The following is a 19,354-nucleotide window of genomic DNA, read 5'->3' as shown; positions in this document are numbered from 1 at the left end:
ATACGAATACTTTGTATTTAAATGAAAACAAGCATAGTAGCCCACAGTTCTTATAGAGCTGACCTGAAAAAGGAGAGAAACGGTCACCGGTTCAAAAGCTATCGATTTGACTCAAAACAAATAATCCAGAAGCTTTAGTAAAAAGACTTCATCAAGACTCATGCATTAAGTGAATAGTTATCTTCATAAAATATCATCGGAGAACACATTTTGTTACTGACTTTCCGTTCATTGACGAGACTGAGTACCAGAAACATATAGTGCTAGTTTTGAAATCCATAAGATCAGACCTGCTCTGAGTTCCACTTCTTGTTGAACTCAATGATATCCGACATGGTCTTTTCTAAGGCATACACTTTAGTAGCATAAGCGGCAGATTTTTCCTTCTCGATGTTCAGTTCAGCTGTGAGATTCTTGACTTGTTTTTCGAGTTTTCGGACTCTTGAACAATGATCATATGTTGTTTTCCTCTCCAATGAAACTTCAGCTTTGAGATTCTTGACTTGATTTTCGAATTCTTGGACTCTAGAGACATTATCATATGATGTCATCCGCTTAAATGAAACCTTACGAAGCTTTGTCTTCAACCAATCTAGCTTGAAGCCTGCTTCTGTAAGCTCCATCAACTCGTTGCCAGCGATCCATAGCTCAGTCTCAGAGATGCTATGTGGAGGTTTTCTCAATGTCTCGATGAGATGTAATAGGAATATCATGTATGTCGTCTTCACTTGTTGGTTCTTTGGTTTGAAATTTACCGCAATGTCCGGATGCTTCTCGAAAAGCCTACTCACTAGAACAGCCTGTCAACATGAGAAAAGTGACATTATGTTAACAATGAATGGGAATCGAAAAAAAACGAAGACAACAAGAGGCATTCTTGCAATCATACCTGAGAATGAAGAACTTTGAAACCTTGCACATCTACCTTCTCCTTCCTTGTTACTTCTTCTGCTTCATCGATCACTTCAATTACTTTTACTTCCACTTTAATGATCAATTTTTTATTCTCCAGAAACCCTTTTTCTTGAAGCTTTTTAAGAGGCAAGGCCTTTGACCGACCCCATGCTGTGGTTAGCTGATTGCAGAACAATGCGCACAGTTCTGCAAGAAAGATACAAAGGCTAATATAAATAACGTATATGCACACTTTACGTCTGACAAGTTAAAAATACAGACTAATTAAATGATTTAGTTATAAACAAAATAACATAAACAACTTACTGATTCAACCTAGAGGATTAGATCAAAAGTAAAAAACATATACACACACTGTTACGTCTACCATGTTAAAAATACCTTTTGTTCCGTAGACCTCTTTGCCTGATTGATTCAGCAGAACAAAGGAAAAACTAGCTCGTCTTTTCCATCCAAGTCGCAATGATTCAGAGCACCATTAACCCTAGCATCCTAAACCGGGTTCTTAATTTTTATTTTTCAAGTTTTTTTGTGTAATTAAAAAAAAGTAAAAAAAAATTAAAAACGAACCAATCGCGGGTCGCCACGTGTTAGTGGAGCCCGCGAAACAGTGCAAGCACTGAAAAAACACGGCGCTTAAATAGAACGCATAAGCGATTGGTGTTTAGTTTTTATGTGGGACCCACTCATTATTATAATAATTTTTTTTAAGTTTCCCCCACTTAAGCGTTCCCGTTGATGCTGCTCTCAGGATTCGCTATACCTAGGTACATAGACAAGTGATCATAAACAAGCTCTCCATTGGAATAAACTTGAATATACCTGAAAACAAAAGAAAACAGACTTTAAAAAAAAAAGAGACTAACTAAATGTTTTGTTATAAACATAATAACATAGACAACTTACTGAGTCAACCTAGAGGATTAGATCAAAAAGTAAAACAATATTTTACCATTCGCAGCCGCCTGCCAGGAATTGAGGTGACCGTCTCCCAGCTTCCTTCTCCGAGAAGTTATCTATCTCAAACGTGAAACTCGTCTGCTTTTTATCCTCCATTTGGCTACACCTTTTCTAGCAAAAGGAGATTTTCTCACAAACTTCAATTGCAAACACCCAGCAATTGCCAGAAACAAACAAGGTTTCAAATAACAATTCACAAATCTGACAAAGAAATACATCTCAAAACTATGTCTATGGAAGAAAAAGACAAAAATATTCTAGCCTAATCTGTCATAGATCAATTTTGCATCAGCTTCCAAAGAAAATAAAACATAATTTATACTGGGACTTTACTGGTAACAATTGATTACTAGTCCTCCAAACCACTATTGAAAGAAAAAGAAATATTCTAGACTAATCTGTCATAGATCAATTTTTCATCAGCTTCCAAAGAAACTAAAACATATAAGCCAGAGCAAAACATAATTTACACTGGGACTTTTAAGTACAGGTAACAATTGATTACTAGTCCTCCAAACCAATATTCTCGCAAGTTAAAATCACTCGAGTTTTAACTTTTCATTTCTATACTCGCGATTAATATACTCCCAAATCTGTAGCAGAACCCTTAAACTTTCAGGGTGAATTTGTGAAATGACTAAGTTTGGGAAATAAACTAAGTGAAGAGCATTGATTTTGACATAATGTATTATCTAACAATTGTGTTTCATTTCCACCGGTTTTACCCTTGATTCTTACAAGTTGTTAGTGTCTTAAAGACGTAGAAATGACGTTGACAAAATCCAAGTGTGGCCAATAATTAATGCAAACTGTCACCAACAAAAGGAAGATAATACATCCACATCACATACATAATAAACACAAACATTTCATTAATTCTACTTCGTATCACCAAAATAATATAGAATATTAATTATACATCAACAATTAAATCTAGATACTAGAACTTATCTCAATCTAAAACTAATTTCTAAATATTAAACCTTAAACCCTAACCACTAAACCCTAAATCCAAATATAAACCATAAGCTCAAATATAAACCTAAATCTAACTCCAACTTTTAAATACTAAACCCTAAATGGATCATTAAACCCAAACTCAAATGTAAACTTTTATATATATTTATAATTTAAAAATAAAATTAAAATCTGAAAATATATATATAATAGTTTGTGATATTAAACTATACTATATAAAGATGGAAAATATCATACTAAACTCTAAACCCAACCCCTAATTGCTAAACCCTAAATACTAATCACTAAACCCTAAATACTAATCACTAAACCCTAAACCCTAAATACTAATCACTAAACCCTAAATCCTAATCACTAAACCTTAAACCCAAGTATAGACCCTAAACCCAGATATAATGGAACAAAACATATAGTATAGTACATAATTGTGAACAAAAGAGAACAATCTTTATTAATCATCAAATGGAACGATACATGATAGGGTCACTAAACCCAAATCTCAACCCCACCTTCAAAATACTAAACTCTAAATCTTAATCACTAAACCCTAAATGAATAAACTAACATTTAGACTTCATATTATCCGGTTATACCCTCCACATATGCAAGTTGCCGGCACAGAAGAAGAAAGAAATGACCCAAAGAAAGAAGAAAGACACACCACTGATTAATAAATCTAAATCTAAATTAAGGAAGCATAAACCCAAATAGAATATATATAATATGGTTTACTAAACTCAAACCTCTACTTACTAAATCTAAACCCTATGCATGAACCTATAAACCAAATACAATCTATAAATTATTTCCCAATATTGGACACCTAAAGGCACATTTACTTGGATAGCGTGTTACATTTCTTCTATTCCATATAGTCTAAGTAGTATAGTACACGAATGTTTCAAATAATCAAAATTTTTCAATGGTGTATCCATAGTATGGAATGCAAATAGTAAACCTTTCTCACCCGCAAAAATACAACAATACAAGACACACCATTAATTATTAAAGCTAAACCCTAATTAAGGAGCATAAACCCAAATAGTGTATATATAATAAGATTTACTATACCCAAACTTCTACTTAGTAAAACTAAACCCTAGGCAGGAACCTATAAACTCAAATACAATCTATAAATTTTTTTCCAATATTGGACACTTGAAGGCACATTTTGAATATTAAACCCTAAACTGCTATCACTAAACCCAAACCTTAACCCCACACCTTCCAAATACTAAACTCTAAACTCTAATCACTAAATCCTAAAACCCAAGTATAGACCCTAAACCCAAATAGAATGGAATAAAATAAATAATATAGTACATATTGGTGAACAAAATAGAACATTCTTTATTAATCGTCAAATGAAACGATACATGTTCACTACACCCAAATCCCAACCTCTCCCTTCTAAATACTAAACCCTAAATCTTACTCAATAAACCCTAAACCCAAATATAAACCTTAACCCCTAAACTCTAAACTCAAATCTCAAAATATAATACTGACCTCAAACTCACCCATATTACTCTAAATACTAAACCCTAATCAGTAATTACTAAACCATAAACTCAAATATAAACTATAAATCCAAATATCAAAATCTAAAATAATACATAATATTATGTAATATTAGTTTATACTATATAAATATTATTTATAGTGTAGAAATGTAACATAGTACACTAGTATAAGAGTTTATTTATCATTTATCCAAAATTGGTTTTAATCATTACACTTAAACCAATATAGTATGAATTTCATATTACAATCAATTACACAAAATGACATAGAAGAAAACTATCAAATTTGTAAATATAAAGATGATTACATTTTTAAGGAGTAGTATATAAATATAGATATATATCCCAAATAGTATAAATATATTTATATATCTCAAATAGTATAGTAACTTTACATAAATAAATACACTAAAGAATACATACTATACTATTCCTTTCCTGAATATAGTATAGACCATAAGTTCATCTTCTTCAATTCTTCTTTTTGTCAAACATGTTGATACACCTTCACTTCGTTCGCCGTCGTTATTCTTCACTACCATATAGAGATCATCTTCATTTCTTCTCCTTTTTTCTGACACGGCGAGGGTTTTACCGGTCTGTCGTCGTTAGTCTTCACCATTGGATCACTAAAATAAAAAAAAAACGAAAACAAAGTATGAAAACAAAATCATGATGTGAGAATCAATGATTTAAGAGAAGGAGGAAAAGAAATGAAAAAGTTGTTATGTCTACTCACCGTATACGCCTTCATCGTTGTTCTTTGTTTTTCTCATGAGAAGAAATTCAGTTCAAGAAGATGTGTGCATAATGAAAGACCACGTTCATCTTCATCTTCCTGAAAGCTAATTATTTTGGGAGGTGAGAAATTCAGTTCAAGAAGATGTGTGCATAATGAAAGACCACGTTTTAAAACACTCTTTTCGAGCTAATCATATCACTTTATGTCAGATTTGTATCAGTATATACATTCATGTGATTAGATATAGTTATAGATTAATACTCGTGTTCTATTCAAGTTATCCCCTAGACTATATTTGCGAAACCTATTCAGGAATAATTAGCTTTCACCGGTTGAAACCTATTCAGGAATAATACTCGTGTCCTATTCAACCGGTGAAACCTACAACCAAAAACAATTAAATAAATAGAAATTCTGAAGATGAAGATTATTGTCATTTTCATTTTTTAATTCTATAATAGAGAAAAATAAGCTATAGTCAATCTATATTTTTTTTACTTAAAATAGAAATTGATGTTTTCCTATAAAATATTATTTTTTATTATAAAATCATAATTTGTTATTTTCAAATGTTCTATTAACTTTCAAACTTTAATAATTATAACTAAAATAAGTCATTTTGGAAAATACAGTTTTTATATAAAAATATAGAATCACATTTTTTACATAATAGTCTTATAATAGAATTTTTTTTATTTAAACAATGTCATAAAACTCTTGAAAAAGTAAATAAATTTAATTTTAATTGATTTTATAAATATAAGGTACTTCTTCTAAACAAGAAATTAATATTTTGAAAATATTCTCTTTAGGAGGCAGTTTTTTTAAAAAATATTTTATAATATTCTGATAAAAATATTTAGAAAAATAAAAAATAAAAAAATATTAACTTGTTCGACTTAAAAAACAAATAAATGTTATTCTTGCAACTGAATAATAAAAATAAAAAATAAAATACCGCCAAAGGCCACGTTAACAAACAAATATATATTAAATTTATTGTTATTTCTTATATACTTCGTTAATAAAATTAATTATTAAAAAACAAATATGTCATGACATATTATGTTTAAAACAATATATAAATATGTTTTTTATTAAAGATATTTTTAATATTTTAGTATAATGCTAGAAACTGACAAATAAGAAAAAAAAGATGTAGACAAACAGAAAATACATACATGGAATTATTTATTTTTTCAAACATGTTTTCCATTTATTTTTAGAGGTATTGTTTTATAATATTAATTTGCAATCAGTTAAATAATAAATTACATAAATATTCATTAAGATATAGAAATTTTAATCAGTCTAATTAAAATTGATTATTAAAATTAATGACTTAGATAAAAACTAATAAATACATGACAAATAAATAAAATTACCTAAAATTATGGAGAACATAACAAATCAGCAAAATCATTTATTTAAATTAATAAATTAATAATTTTGATAAAAACTAATAAAAATATGACAAATAGACAAATTAACTAAAATCATGGAGAACATGACAAATAAACAAAATCACTTCATAAATAATAGTATAGATAAGCAATTTGCATCCAATATACAAAGAAAATTGTTTAGTTAAAAATATGATATCTTACTATACACTAGGTGTCTTCCTGCACCATGTGCAGTAAAAATATTTTTAACAGATAAATATAAATTATATTTTAAAATAAAATTTTATTAATATTTTAAATTTTCTTTTTCATATCAATATTTTAATATAAATTTGATTTAATTAAACATAAAAATTATATTTAAGAATATGCATGTATATATTTAAAAATATGCATGTATATATTCGAAATGATAATCCTAGATAGATTTTCTATCTATTTATTTTGATTAAATATATTAAATAAATTTGTAAAAGTTGCATAATTACCAAAAATTAAAATTAAACAATATTTATAAAATTTTTAGATATATAAGAAAATAATTATTTTATGATTAAATTTTTATAATTTTCTAAAAAATTGAATACATTTTTAAAAATTTTAGTAATAAAATTGTATAATTTAATAATATATAATTAAATTATATTTCGAAATTTATAATGCCATATTTGAATATATTTATTTTAATGATAATTTATGAGTTATTTCCATATTCTAAAAAAATTTCCAAAAATAGAAATTGATATTAAATGTAATATATGATTATTGCCATATTTTAAAAAATTACCAAAAATGTAAATTAACATTAAATGTAATTGTCCATGTCATATTAAGCTATAAGACATGTCATCAATTTCAGTAGTCATGTCATATTTATTTTGTGAAATTGATTGTAGAAAAGATATGTGGCAAAATCACTTCGCAAATATAGTCTAGGAGATAACTTGAATAGGACACGAGTATTAATCTATAACTATATCTAATCACATGAATGTATATACTGATACAAATCTGACATAAAGTGATATGATTAGCTCGAAAAGAGTGTTTTAAAACCGATCCCGACATTGAGCCGGACAGCTTACCGGACCACCGGAAGAACCGAACCGTATGTTGATAAATTAATTAGTTTTGTTATATTTGAAAAATATAAGAAATGTTGTATGTCTTAAAAAAGACATTTGGAAAAATATTTAGCTTTAATTTTCTTTATTTTCATTTTAATTTAACATACAAAATATCAAAAATATATTAAGACTATTTAATAATTTTGTAACAAGTGTAAAAATTATGAGATAAAATAAAAAATATATCAAGACTTATAATCTAAGAGTATTTAAATGTCTAATATGAATATGAGATAGGCTACTAGTATATGAATTATTTTATGTTTAGGTTAAATGTTTAGTTGTCAATCCCAAATAGCATATGCGAGTAAAGAAGTAACATATGTAATTAGAATTGTACCATCTAATATTATATATAATTTATATATGGACCGAAACATATGGTCAGATGGAATGAAAAGCGAATAGTATATTAGTTTTGATACGATTTTTCAGAAATAGTAGAAGAATGGAATGACACGTAACCAGTTTCTGAAACTAAGATTTTCTATTTCAAATAGCACATGTTCCATAAGATATTCCATTTTCCAGAAATTTAAACTTTTTTTAACGCAAAATTGACTTCTCATTCCATAATCACTATCCCCCTTCGCAGTAAACAGATGAATACGATAAACTGAAAAAAATTCAACCCTAAATCAATTTGTTTACCTCAGCTTACCAGATCGGGTATGCAACAGAAACGATGAGTTAGATTTATCAACTTAGAATAGACTAGGGCCGAATTTATTCCATATAGGGGAAATAACATTGAAATAATAGAATCTAGGCCCCAAAAAGAGAACTTACAATGTTATAATCGCGGATATGAAAGAGATGATGCTCTGGTGGTCTTTCACGCCGATCACACTTACGAACTCTTTTCGCAACCAATTTCACAAGCGCAAACGATTTCTCCTTTGCAACGCACTACTAGGAGTCAAAGAAACGCAGAAGAGGTCGACGTGGCGATTGTGGAGAGAAAATCAGTAGGTTGGAAGAAGGTGAGCAAACCATTGACAACAACCTTTCATTTTTCTCAAATGTTACCAAAACAAATTAAAAAAAATAATGTGATGCTAATAGCGCCACGAGTTACTTCCCACAGTTAAATTTTTTTTTTTTTTTTCAGGAGGTTTTGTCAGTTGGGGTTAGGAACAAAACAACAATATTACATAAAATTGTATCGATGTATAGAAAAGCTAAGGCAATTCAACCTAGTTATGCATTATTGCGGCGTCGTAAAGTCCAATTTTCCATTTATTAAAAATAAGGTTCGACAAAAAAAAAGATCACTAAACTCTCTTGTACTATGGGGAGGTAAAAAGTTTAGAAATTGAAACAAAAGGGTGATATCAAAAGAAAGTAAGAAGTGAAAGACCCTTTTTGTTATTAAACTTTGACCTCTGCTTTCCAGTGTCCTACCGTTTCTGTTGAATCCATCTTCTTCCCAAATCAATTATCCCTCACATAAACCCTAATTTTCAGAGCCACTGTTTGACTCAAAACCAAAGACGAAAATGGAGATTATCGAGTCTCTAGAAGAGATTCCAGTACAAAACCCACAAGCAGAAGACTTTTCATATTCTGATTTGTCCTGGACCAAGTTCGGCACAACGGAGCATCACGACGAGGTAGCACTCATCCCTTACGCGAGGGTCGAAGAGTTCATCATCGGAGAATGCTCAAACCCAGAGTGCCCAACTCGATTCCACATCGAAAGAGGAAGGAAACGCTCTCGAGGCAGCCTCAGGGAGTACAAGCCCGATGAGTATCTCGAATACAGACTGTAAGGTCTCTCTCTTAATCTCCATTTCCTGTTTTGAATTGTTTTTTTTTTAAACTTGTTTGTTAACAAAAAGGTATTGGTGCTCTTTTGGTCCTGAGAACTACGGAGAAGGAGGCGGCGTGTTGCCCAGTAGAAAGTACCGTCTCAACACTAGGAACCGAGCCGCGAGACCTCAGTCCATGAGAGGATGCACGTGTCATTTCGTGGTGAAGCGTCTCTACGCTCGTCCTTCCCTTGCGCTTCTCGTTTACAACGAGAGACGGCATGTGAACAAGGCTGGCTTTGTCTGTCACGGACCTCTCGATAGAGACGCCATTGGCCCTGGTGCTAAGAAGATTCCTTACATATGTAACGAGATTCAGCAGCAGACTATGTCGATGATCTACCTTGGCATCCCTGAAGAGAATGTTTTGGAGAAACACATTGAAGGGATTCAGAGGTATTGTGGCTCTGATGCGACGGTTGATACTCTTGCCTCTCAGTATGTTCATAAGCTCGGGATGATTATCAAACGGTCTACTCATGAGCTGGACTTGGATGATCAAGCTAGTATCAAGATTTGGGCTGAGAGGAACAAGAAATCGATCTTCTCTTATCAGGAGTCTTCCGAGACTGATCAGTTCATGCTTGGGATTCAAACTGAGTGGCAGTTGCAGCAGTTCGTGCGCTTCGGTCATTGTAGTCTCGTTGCTGCTGATTCGACTTTCGGGATAAAGAGACTTAAGGTAACAACATTGATGATCTTTGTTTTCTTTCTTATGTTTATGTGCTTTTAGTACTGATCTCTTAAACACTATTGGCAGTATCCTCTATGCACGCTTCTTGTATTTGATTCAAGACATCATGCTCTACCTGTTGCTTGGATTATCTCTCGTAGCAATTTGAAATCTGATGTTGAGAAATGGATGAAAATACTGCTCCAACGCGCACAGAGTGTTGAGCCTGGCTTTAGGATCAATGGCTTCATCATTGACGATGCTGCAATGGAGATTGATCCCATAAGGCATGCTTCAACTCTGCATAAAGTTCTAAAATAAGAATCAGGAGTGTCTTTGTAACTCATTTATATCGTTTTCTCTTTTCAGGGACACGTTTCGTTGCCCTGTCCTATTCTCTCTCTGGCGTATTCGTAGATCATGGCTTCGGAATGTAGTGAAGAAGTGCGATACCATTGAGGTCCAAAGAGAGTTATTCAAATGTTTAGGAGAAGTCGTGTACAGCATTTGGGATGGAGTAGATACATCAAAGGTTCTAGAAAGGTTAACTCTGGATTTTTCTGATCAAACCGCCTTCATGCACTATTTCACATCCACTTGGTTGCCTAAAATAGGTTAGAACTTCTGGTATCACTGCTAACTAGTGATTCATGTAACTCTTGGTTTAGTGCTTAATGTGTTCTTTGAATATTTTGCAGGAATGTGGCTCTCATCTATAAAAATTCTCCCACTTGCAAGCCAAGAAGCATGTGGTGCTATAGAAGCTTACCATGTAAAACTCAAAGTGAAGCTGTTTGACGATACACATCTCAATGCTCTTCAGAGAGTAGATTGGCTGGTACACAAGCTGACAACAGAACTCCACTCGAGTTATTGGCTTGATCGGTATGCTGATGAAAGCGATTCTTTTCAAAATGTCAAAGAAGAATACATAGCTTCTACTTCATGGCACAGAGCGTCGGAGATTCCAGACTCTGCTGTTATACTAGACAGTAATAACACCGTTGTTGCAAAGGTTCGGTCTCAGAGGGATACCAACGTAGCACGACTTGTGTGGAACCCAGGTTCGGAGTTTGCCTTCTGCGATTGTGCTTGGTCTTTGCAAGGGAACCTATGCAAACACATCATAAAGGTAAACACAATGTGCGAAAACCGTGAAGGATATGGTGACTCAATGTCATTGCGTTCCTTCAAAGAGAAACTGACAAGCATAAAGATGAAACCAATGGATGACTCTATAGCCTTGGACCTTTCCATGGCACTGACGCTGCAGATGTTTGATCAGATAAAGCAGTTGGTGAAGTTAAGCGGAACAGATGATATCAGCAACATAGTCAATGATTTGCCGGTGAAATGGGGCTGTAGGAAAGGCAGAACAACTGTAGGCATTCCTGCTTCTATTGCTGCCTTTACAAAGAAGAGGAGTCAGAGACGGAAGCGATAGAGATGAGAAGATAAATGGTTGCGTAGATCACTTGTATTTGTTCATTTAGAAACCAGCATGGTTTACAGGGTTAAGAAAATTTGTGGAAGGTTAGTAATAGTTGATAAGTTCTCTTCAGCGCTTTTTTATTGTTGCTAAAAATTTTACAAGTAGGCACAATTTTATTTTGGGAAAATTGATTTTATAGGACAAAAATTCACCATCTTTTTCCTAAGAGCAACCCGGTTGGAGGTATGTAGTGGACAGGTTCTACTTACTAGGAATAAAAAAAACTAGAAAAAGAGGTGTCAGAGAAACAAACAAGTTCTCGGCTAAGAACCTGAAAAAAGGGTAAGATATCCTTTTTACACATGCTGTTTCTTTTTTTTTAGTCAACTGATGATATTATATTACTTTAACAGGTTTCAATTACAAACAGCCTTACCACCCAAAGCAAGAAACAGAATCATTTAAGAACTTAAAAGACTATCTGTAAAACCAACACAAAGACCTAAACCAAAAACAACCAACAGTTCTCCGATCAACGAAAAGGTCTCCATCAACCAAAGCTACAAAGAGGTAAGGGTTCTCTCAACGTCAAAGAGCTCGTATAACCACAAGGGAGGGCCACGAGCAACATACGATTGAGCAAAAGAAGGATGAAGAGCACTTTGAGCAATGAGAAAAGCTCCTCTATTAGCTACCTGAAACTCAAAAACTAATTTCCATTCCTTAATCGTAGATAAAATCGCAAGCAAGGCCGATGAAACATGACTAAACGCAGGCCATCTAATGGGATTGTTTATCATTTCCACCACCGAAAGATCAGAAAAAGCAAACACCACCTTAACTTGACGATGAAAGGCCAAGCTTTCAATGGCCCAAGATAACACTGAAAACTTTGCATGATCCAAATTCTCCATCTGAGAAAAAAGTCTCCTACTATGTAGGATAACCACTCCTCTTTCATCTCTTAACACCCACGCAGCTCCAACCATTTTCTCCTTTTTTGACCAACAGAATCCAATAATACACTTCTTCCACTCCGGGAGGGGACACTTCCAACCTTTCTTGCGAGCCACCTCCATTTTCTTTTGTTGATCCTCTTCCTGCGTATCACAAGCTTGAGCCTGAAACCAATTCTCAGCTTCTTCCAAACTCCTCTGAACAACACCCAATGCATTAGGAACCAAACCTTCAAATAAAAATTTGTTTCTGTCTATCCAAATGTTCCACATAAGCCATGGGATTGCTCTTCTTTGCTTATACTCCCTTCCTTCCAATTTAATCAGCTGCAGAAGATATTTCATATTGGCAAATACAGACTCCGAATCAAAACCATGCCTTGGATAAGGAATATTAGACAAAGCCCAGACTTGTCTAGCTGATTCACAAGAAAACAGAACATGATTTATTGTTTCCTGAAAAGAGCCACAAATCTGGCAAAATTCCTCTGCTTTCATTCCTCTCCTACTAAAACCTTCATCCACCGGCAAAGCAGAACTTAAAGCCTTCCATAGAAAATTTTTAATCTTTGGTTCAGAAGAAATTTTCCAAACCTGCTGTTTCAAGGGATTTAAGGAAGGCAAAGCTTTTGCTTCCAACACAGATTCCTTGTCAGATTGATTCACCAACCAAAAGGCCGATTTCACTGAAAAGTCACCACTCTTGTTAAACTTCCAAATCCAAAAATCAGAGCGACTTTTAACTGGAGGAAATTTTAAAATCTGCTTAATGTCTTGTGGATAAAAAAGCTCCTGAAGTTTATCATAGTTCCAGTGATTACCATCAGCACTGATGATATCCTTGACTTTTAACATTGAATCAAAGAAGTAATTCTTTCTCCAAGGAGCTCTCATAGACCCATCTTCATCTTCCATCCATGGGTCAGTCCATACGAACGACGATTTTCCATCCCCTATCCTTCTAGAAATACCTTTTTCCACCAATACTCTTCCATGAAGAATACTCTTCCAACCAAGAGAAGGTTTAACTCCTGTCACAGCTTTTAGAAAGTCACCATGAGGAAAATAACGACTTTTCAACAATCTTGCTAGCAGAGAATTAGGAAAGTTTAGCAATCTCCAAGCTTGCTTGGCCAAGAGAGCTTGATTGAAGAGCTCAATATCTTTAAACCCTAAACCTCCTAAATCTTTCGATAAACATAACTTTTCCCAGCTAACCCAGTTAATTTTCCTCGCATGTTCTGAAGATTGCCACCAAAACTGCGACATGGCTGAAGTGAGATTCTGGCAAGTCGTTTTAGGTAATCTAAAACAACTCATCGCATATATTGGCATGGCTAAGGCAACAGATTTGATCAATACATCTTTTCCTCCTTGGGATAACATCCTTGCATACCATCCTGACATCCTATCTTTCATCTTATCCTTAATGTAATTAAGGATTTCCACAACAGAGCCCTCAAAACATTCAGGTAATCCAAGGTAAGAACTAGTTCCTCCTTCTTTATAAATACCAAAAATATCTTGAATCTTCTTTTTCTTACCTTCATCAACTTTCTTCCCAAACGTAATGGCAGATTTATCAACATTTATGGTCTGTCCTGTTGCTTTCTCATATCGCCTCAGAATTGCCTTTAAATGGTTACAATGATCTTCATCTGCTTTACACATAAACAAACTATCATCAGCAAACAGTAAATGACTCATGATAGGCCCTTCTTCTCCAAAACTAACACCCTTCACTTTTCCTTCTAGTTCTGCTTGTTTCAACAGATGTGATAAGCCTTCAGCGCACAAAACAAACAGGAAAGGAGAGAGAGGGTCTCCTTGACGCAATCCACACTCAGGAACGATCATACCATGAGGTTGATCAGTAATAAGAACTGAGAAAGTCACTGAAGTGACACAAGCCATAACCCATAAAATCCATTTCTCGCTGAAACCCAAAGCCTTTAACAACTGTCTGAGATATCCCCATTCCACTCTATCATATGCTTTTGACATGTCTGACTTGATAGCAATAAAATCCTTTGAAACCTGAGGATGATTCTTTAGACCATGAATCACTTCATGTGCAATTAAAATGTTATCTGATATGAGTCTTTCTGAAACAAAAGCAGATTGTGTATCCTCTACTAAAACCTGAAGGAACGGTTGTAACCTTCTCACCAAGATTTTTGAAATGATCTTGTACATTACGGAACACAAACTGATAGGTCTGAGATTGCACATTTCTGTGGGATGAGGGATTTTAGGAAGCAAGCAAATATGGGTATAATTCCATTCCACTGGCATACAACCACTGACAAAAAATTGCTTCACTTCTTCTAATATCTGGCCCTGAATCGTCTCCCAATGGTGATGAAAAAACATACCTGACATTCCATCTGGACCTGGGGCACTTGAGGCTTTGATAGCAAACACAGCTTCTTCTATTTCCTCATTAGTGACCTCTTTGCACAACTGAGCATTCATATCATTTGTCACCTTTGGAGCAAAATTTGAGAAAAAGGCTTCAAAACTGGCTGGATTAGAAGATTTAAACAGCTTGTTGAAATAATCAATAGCCACCTGTGCTTTTGCTGCTTCGGAAAATTGAAAAACTCCTTTTTCATCCAAGATTTTCTCCAATCTCTTCCTAGCACGTCTGGATTTTACAAAGGCATGGAAGAATTTAGAATTTTTATCACCTCCCTTCAGCCAAAATTCTTTAGACCTTAGTCTCCAATAAAGTTCTTCAGCTCTATACTCTTTAACCAGATCTCTTTTAAGCCAATATATTCTCCTGAAGTTTGGCAGTTGAGCTGATTGTTCTACTTCCAAAGCCGTCTCTAAATTCTGAATCTTATCACTGGAGTTAGTATTGTTCTTTTGTTTCCATTTGCTAAGAGCTTTTCTAACTGCTTTCAGCCTGCCTGAAACCGAGAAGACCGAGCTCGTAACAGAAGGTTTCCAAGCCGATTTGATTGCTTCTTTAACATCCTCTTTAAAAAGAAATCGCTTATCAAAGCGAAATTGACCCTTATATACTTGCTGAGAATCCATCAATTTCACTAAGACTGGGCGATGATCCGAGCCTCTTTTATCCATGAACGTTTGATTTGAAGCCGGAAACTGCTTATACCATTCTTTATTGCCAAAACATCTATCAAGTCTACTTTGAATTCCTTGCCCATAACGAACCCCTCCCCAAGTAAAAGTATTACCTTGACTTGGAAGTTCCGTCATCTCACAAGCATTGATCATATTCACAAAGGGATGAAATGATATATCACTTCTTCTAGGACCGCCTATCTTTTCTTCATTATGTAGGATATCATTAAAATCACCTAACATACACCATCTGTCTTTCCTCAAAACACCAATACGAGAAATCTTTTCCCAAAGATAAACTCTATGCTTCATTATAGGCGCTCCATATATACATGAAACAAAAAAGTTCAAGGCCCCAAACTGAACTTGCATATCAAGGAGGTTTTTATTTACAACCAGAAAATCTACTTTAACAGAACTTTTCCAAAATAAAGCCAAACCTCCACTTCTACCAACTGGTTCTACTGTATACACCCTATCATAACCAAGCCATTCCTGAAGATCCACCAAAACATCTCTAGATTTTAAAGTCTCCATAAGAAAAAGCATCTCGGGAAAATGTTTTTTACGCATTTCCTCAAGACGGGGAATTGTCAAACCATCAGACCGTCCAATGCCTTGACAATTCCAGCTGATAAGGCTCATCAGGATTCAGGCGATCCCTCATTCGGGATCACCTCATTTGAAGTGCGCTTTGCGACTTTAGATGGACCAAAAACAAGTTCTTCCGATTTCCTTTTAACCATAACTCCAAAATCCAAACCTTGCTTTTTCTCTGCATTACCACTAGGCTTTCCTGCCTTCTTCGCAATTAGGATCCTTTTGTTTCTGGTCGGCCTTCTCCTAGAAGAACCACAATTACCAGTTATAGTTCCGGAAGAGTGAGCTATAGACAAGCTGTCTCTTTTAACCGACGAACTACACTGGTACAGGTTGAATTGATCTTCAATTCTGTCAAAAGCACTACCAAATTTCCTTGATTCCATAAACATTCTACTATCATCTGCTGAGCCTGCTCTGATTGCAGATTCCATCAATTTAGGAGAATGAACAACGTTCTCCAGAATCACAGGGGACGACTCCGAACATATATCCTCATAATCAAACACTCTCCCCTTTCCTTTATCCAAGTTGTTTGTAATCTGAGGAATAGGCTCCAGACTTAGAAGAGATTTTTTTGCTATTGGATCAGCCTCAGCCTCAGCCACAGATTTTTTTATTCTATCCTCCCGCACTCTTCGTTCGTCAACATTCGACACTAGAAGATATTGCCTCATCCTTCCAACACATCTGCAGCTATTCTAGGTCTTCCAGTGGCAGGATTAATGCCAACTTGTTCCTCTTTAAGAACGCCATATAAGGGATCATTATTGGTAATGACCAAAGGTTTGATAGGCTTCATAAACGAACCAAAAGCTTTTCTATCATCTGACTGCCACTGTCTTTTCCTAATCCATAAAGGGCAAACCTCACGTTCATGGTTCAACCTCTGACACTCATAGCAGCGCTTTTGAATTCTTTCATAAGAAAACAGAATTGTCGCAGACCCACCCTTCGGTAAATTAACCACCTTTTCTTTACGAAGAGGTCTTGAGACATCAAAAAACACTTTTAACTCTGACAAAGTTCTGAAGTTGAACCTTATTAGGATCAAAGGCTACTACATCAACCTTCCCAACCAAATCTCCAAGAGCAGAAATAGCTTCAGCTGTGTAGTAATTAACTGGAAGTTGACGAATCTGAACCCAAAGAGGAATATATTGCAAATAATCTTCAGGAGGATTCTCAACCCATCTTTGAATCACCAAGGTCCATTCGTTGTAAGTATGAACTCCTTTGTCCAACACATCAAGCAAATCATACTCGTTATCGAAGATAAATTGGAACTTCTCCCTTGATAGAGCAACACCTCTGCATTTACCAACCTTCTGCCATTTCCTTGGCATATCCAAGATCAAACTTCGCATCTTTTGACAGTCTGGGTTTAGAATTCTACCAATAAGACTAAGGTAGTTTCTTTCAACCGAACTAAACTCTGGAAGATCAGGGAGATTGAACGGCTCGTCCTCTTCCTCCAAGGACATAGCCATAAGAGCTTTATCCATAGCTATCGACATCACCACTGTAGAAAGTTGAAACCTCTGAGACCGATTGAACTGACCAAATCACTGAGTAGCCAAAATCAGGAAACAACCGACTTTCAACTTTTAACTCTATCCAGAAAAGAAAGAACAATATCACAAGATTTCTTCACTCTTCAGAAACCCCACACACGTGTTTAATTTTCAGAGAATAAGACAAAGGGAAACTGGGATATTTTCCAAACTAAAGCTCTATCTTCGTAAAAGTAAAGGACTTTTAAAAAGAAGAGAAACTTAAGGCCCAAAAAAGGGAAGCAGAAGTAGAGAGGATTTTCTCTTTCTATCACTAAGCCTTCTAGTTCGAAAATGGACTAACTTTGTGATTTAAAATTTAACCTTTAACTAAATTACATAAAAATTATTAATATTAGGGGGATGTATTCAATTTAACATTTGATGTGATTTGATTTTTAATGGGGTTTTAGATGATTTCAATAAGTTGCAGAGATTTAAGTAACTTTTGTTAAACTACTCTAGAATATCACCTAAAACTATGGGATTTGAGTTTTAATTTTTTTAACTAAGAAATCATACCCAAACACCCTAAAATCACCTGAAAACTTTAAAACTCCACAATTTAAAATATTTTCAATAACAGTGGATTTCAGAGTACTTTAAGAAATGTCAAATTCAATAACAGTGGATTTTAAATGAGTTTTTAAAATTCATGTTTCAATAACAGTGGATTTGTCATTTTAATACAAATCACCTGAAACTCTCAGTTGAATACATCCCCCTTAAACTGGCTAGAAACACTCCCCTTAATGTTGGGATAAACTTTTTGTTATCATTTTTTCTTTCTAATTATTAAAATTAATGAAAAAAATAATTTTACAAGCAAAAATTATATGAAAATAAGAACAATTAAAGAAATACCAATAAAAATGTAGTAGTAATTTTTTATTGGTTCTAAAACTTATTAAATAAAAATTTCATATTTTGATGCACGAACCAGAGATTTGATATTTTAAAGAAAATGACATAGTAGAAATTGAACTCTATGTAGTCTTAGAAAATCTACTTCGATAAAATTGTGTGTGGCATATATAAAAACTAGCGCTTTTTATTAAGATGTGTATTATAAGAAGGGAAAATTGCCAAATATGACTCACAACTTGATTTCAAATACAAAGGTTAACCCAAACTTGAATCATATGCAAAAGTAATCTAAAAAGCAATTGAAATTACAACCAACCCCTTGTGAACAAACAAAAAAACCGAAATTTTTTTACGTTTCTAATCCCCGTAAGTCGTCCAGACGACTTACTAGAAAGACGTCTGGACTAGTTTTACTTAGAAATAATTTAAAAATTTTGTAAAAAATATTTTGATAAGTGAAAAATTGAAATCATGTAACTAACATATGTTTTAAGAGATATAAATTAGGGAGAATTGCCAAGTGTGATTCAAAACTTGGAGTCAAACCCAAAACAATACCCCAACTTGGGTCAAAGGCAAAAGTAACCTAAAAGGCTATTGAAATTACAACTATCCCCTTGTGACCAAACAAAAAAAGGGAATTTTTTTTACGTTTCTACCCCTCGCAAGTTGTCTGTTTAGACGACTTGAAAATAAGTCGTCCAGACGACTTAACTGA

The 19,354-nt window shown here is 34.0% G+C and overlaps 2 protein-coding genes and 1 pseudogene across 2 annotated transcripts; 1 reads left to right on the top strand and 2 right to left on the bottom strand.

Moving 5' to 3' along the window:
- Window positions 1-284: 284 nt before the first annotated feature.
- Window positions 285-1,971, bottom strand: LOC106305344 (MATH domain and coiled-coil domain-containing protein At2g42470-like). The gene is made up of 5 exons (XM_013741757.1): window positions 1,868-1,971; window positions 1,667-1,737; window positions 1,297-1,386; window positions 890-1,101; window positions 285-800 (listed from the first exon to the last, which is right to left on the bottom strand). Exons 1-5 carry the CDS (start codon window positions 1,969-1,971, stop codon window positions 285-287), a joined length of 993 nt encoding a protein of 330 aa, XP_013597211.1.
- Window positions 1,972-8,993: 7,022 nt separating this feature from the next.
- On the top strand, window positions 8,994-11,691 carry LOC106305247. The gene is made up of 5 exons (XM_013741658.1): window positions 8,994-9,419; window positions 9,493-10,144; window positions 10,223-10,422; window positions 10,505-10,749; window positions 10,834-11,691. The coding sequence occupies exons 1-5, from the start codon at window positions 9,151-9,153 to the stop codon at window positions 11,577-11,579; spliced, it is 2,112 nt and encodes a 703-aa protein (XP_013597112.1). The 5' UTR covers window positions 8,994-9,150; the 3' UTR covers window positions 11,580-11,691.
- A 4,555-nt stretch (window positions 11,692-16,246) lies between these two features.
- On the bottom strand, window positions 16,247-17,913 carry LOC106326991 (annotated as a pseudogene).
- Between the last annotated feature and the right edge of the window lie 1,441 nt (window positions 17,914-19,354).

Source organism: Brassica oleracea, chromosome C1 (assembly GCF_000695525.1).
Source record: "Brassica oleracea var. oleracea cultivar TO1000 chromosome C1, BOL, whole genome shotgun sequence".
Classification (NCBI taxonomy): domain Eukaryota; kingdom Viridiplantae; phylum Streptophyta; class Magnoliopsida; order Brassicales; family Brassicaceae; genus Brassica; species Brassica oleracea.
The sequence above is the reverse complement of the archived record's forward strand: the minus strand, read 5'-3'. Positions and strand labels throughout refer to the sequence as shown.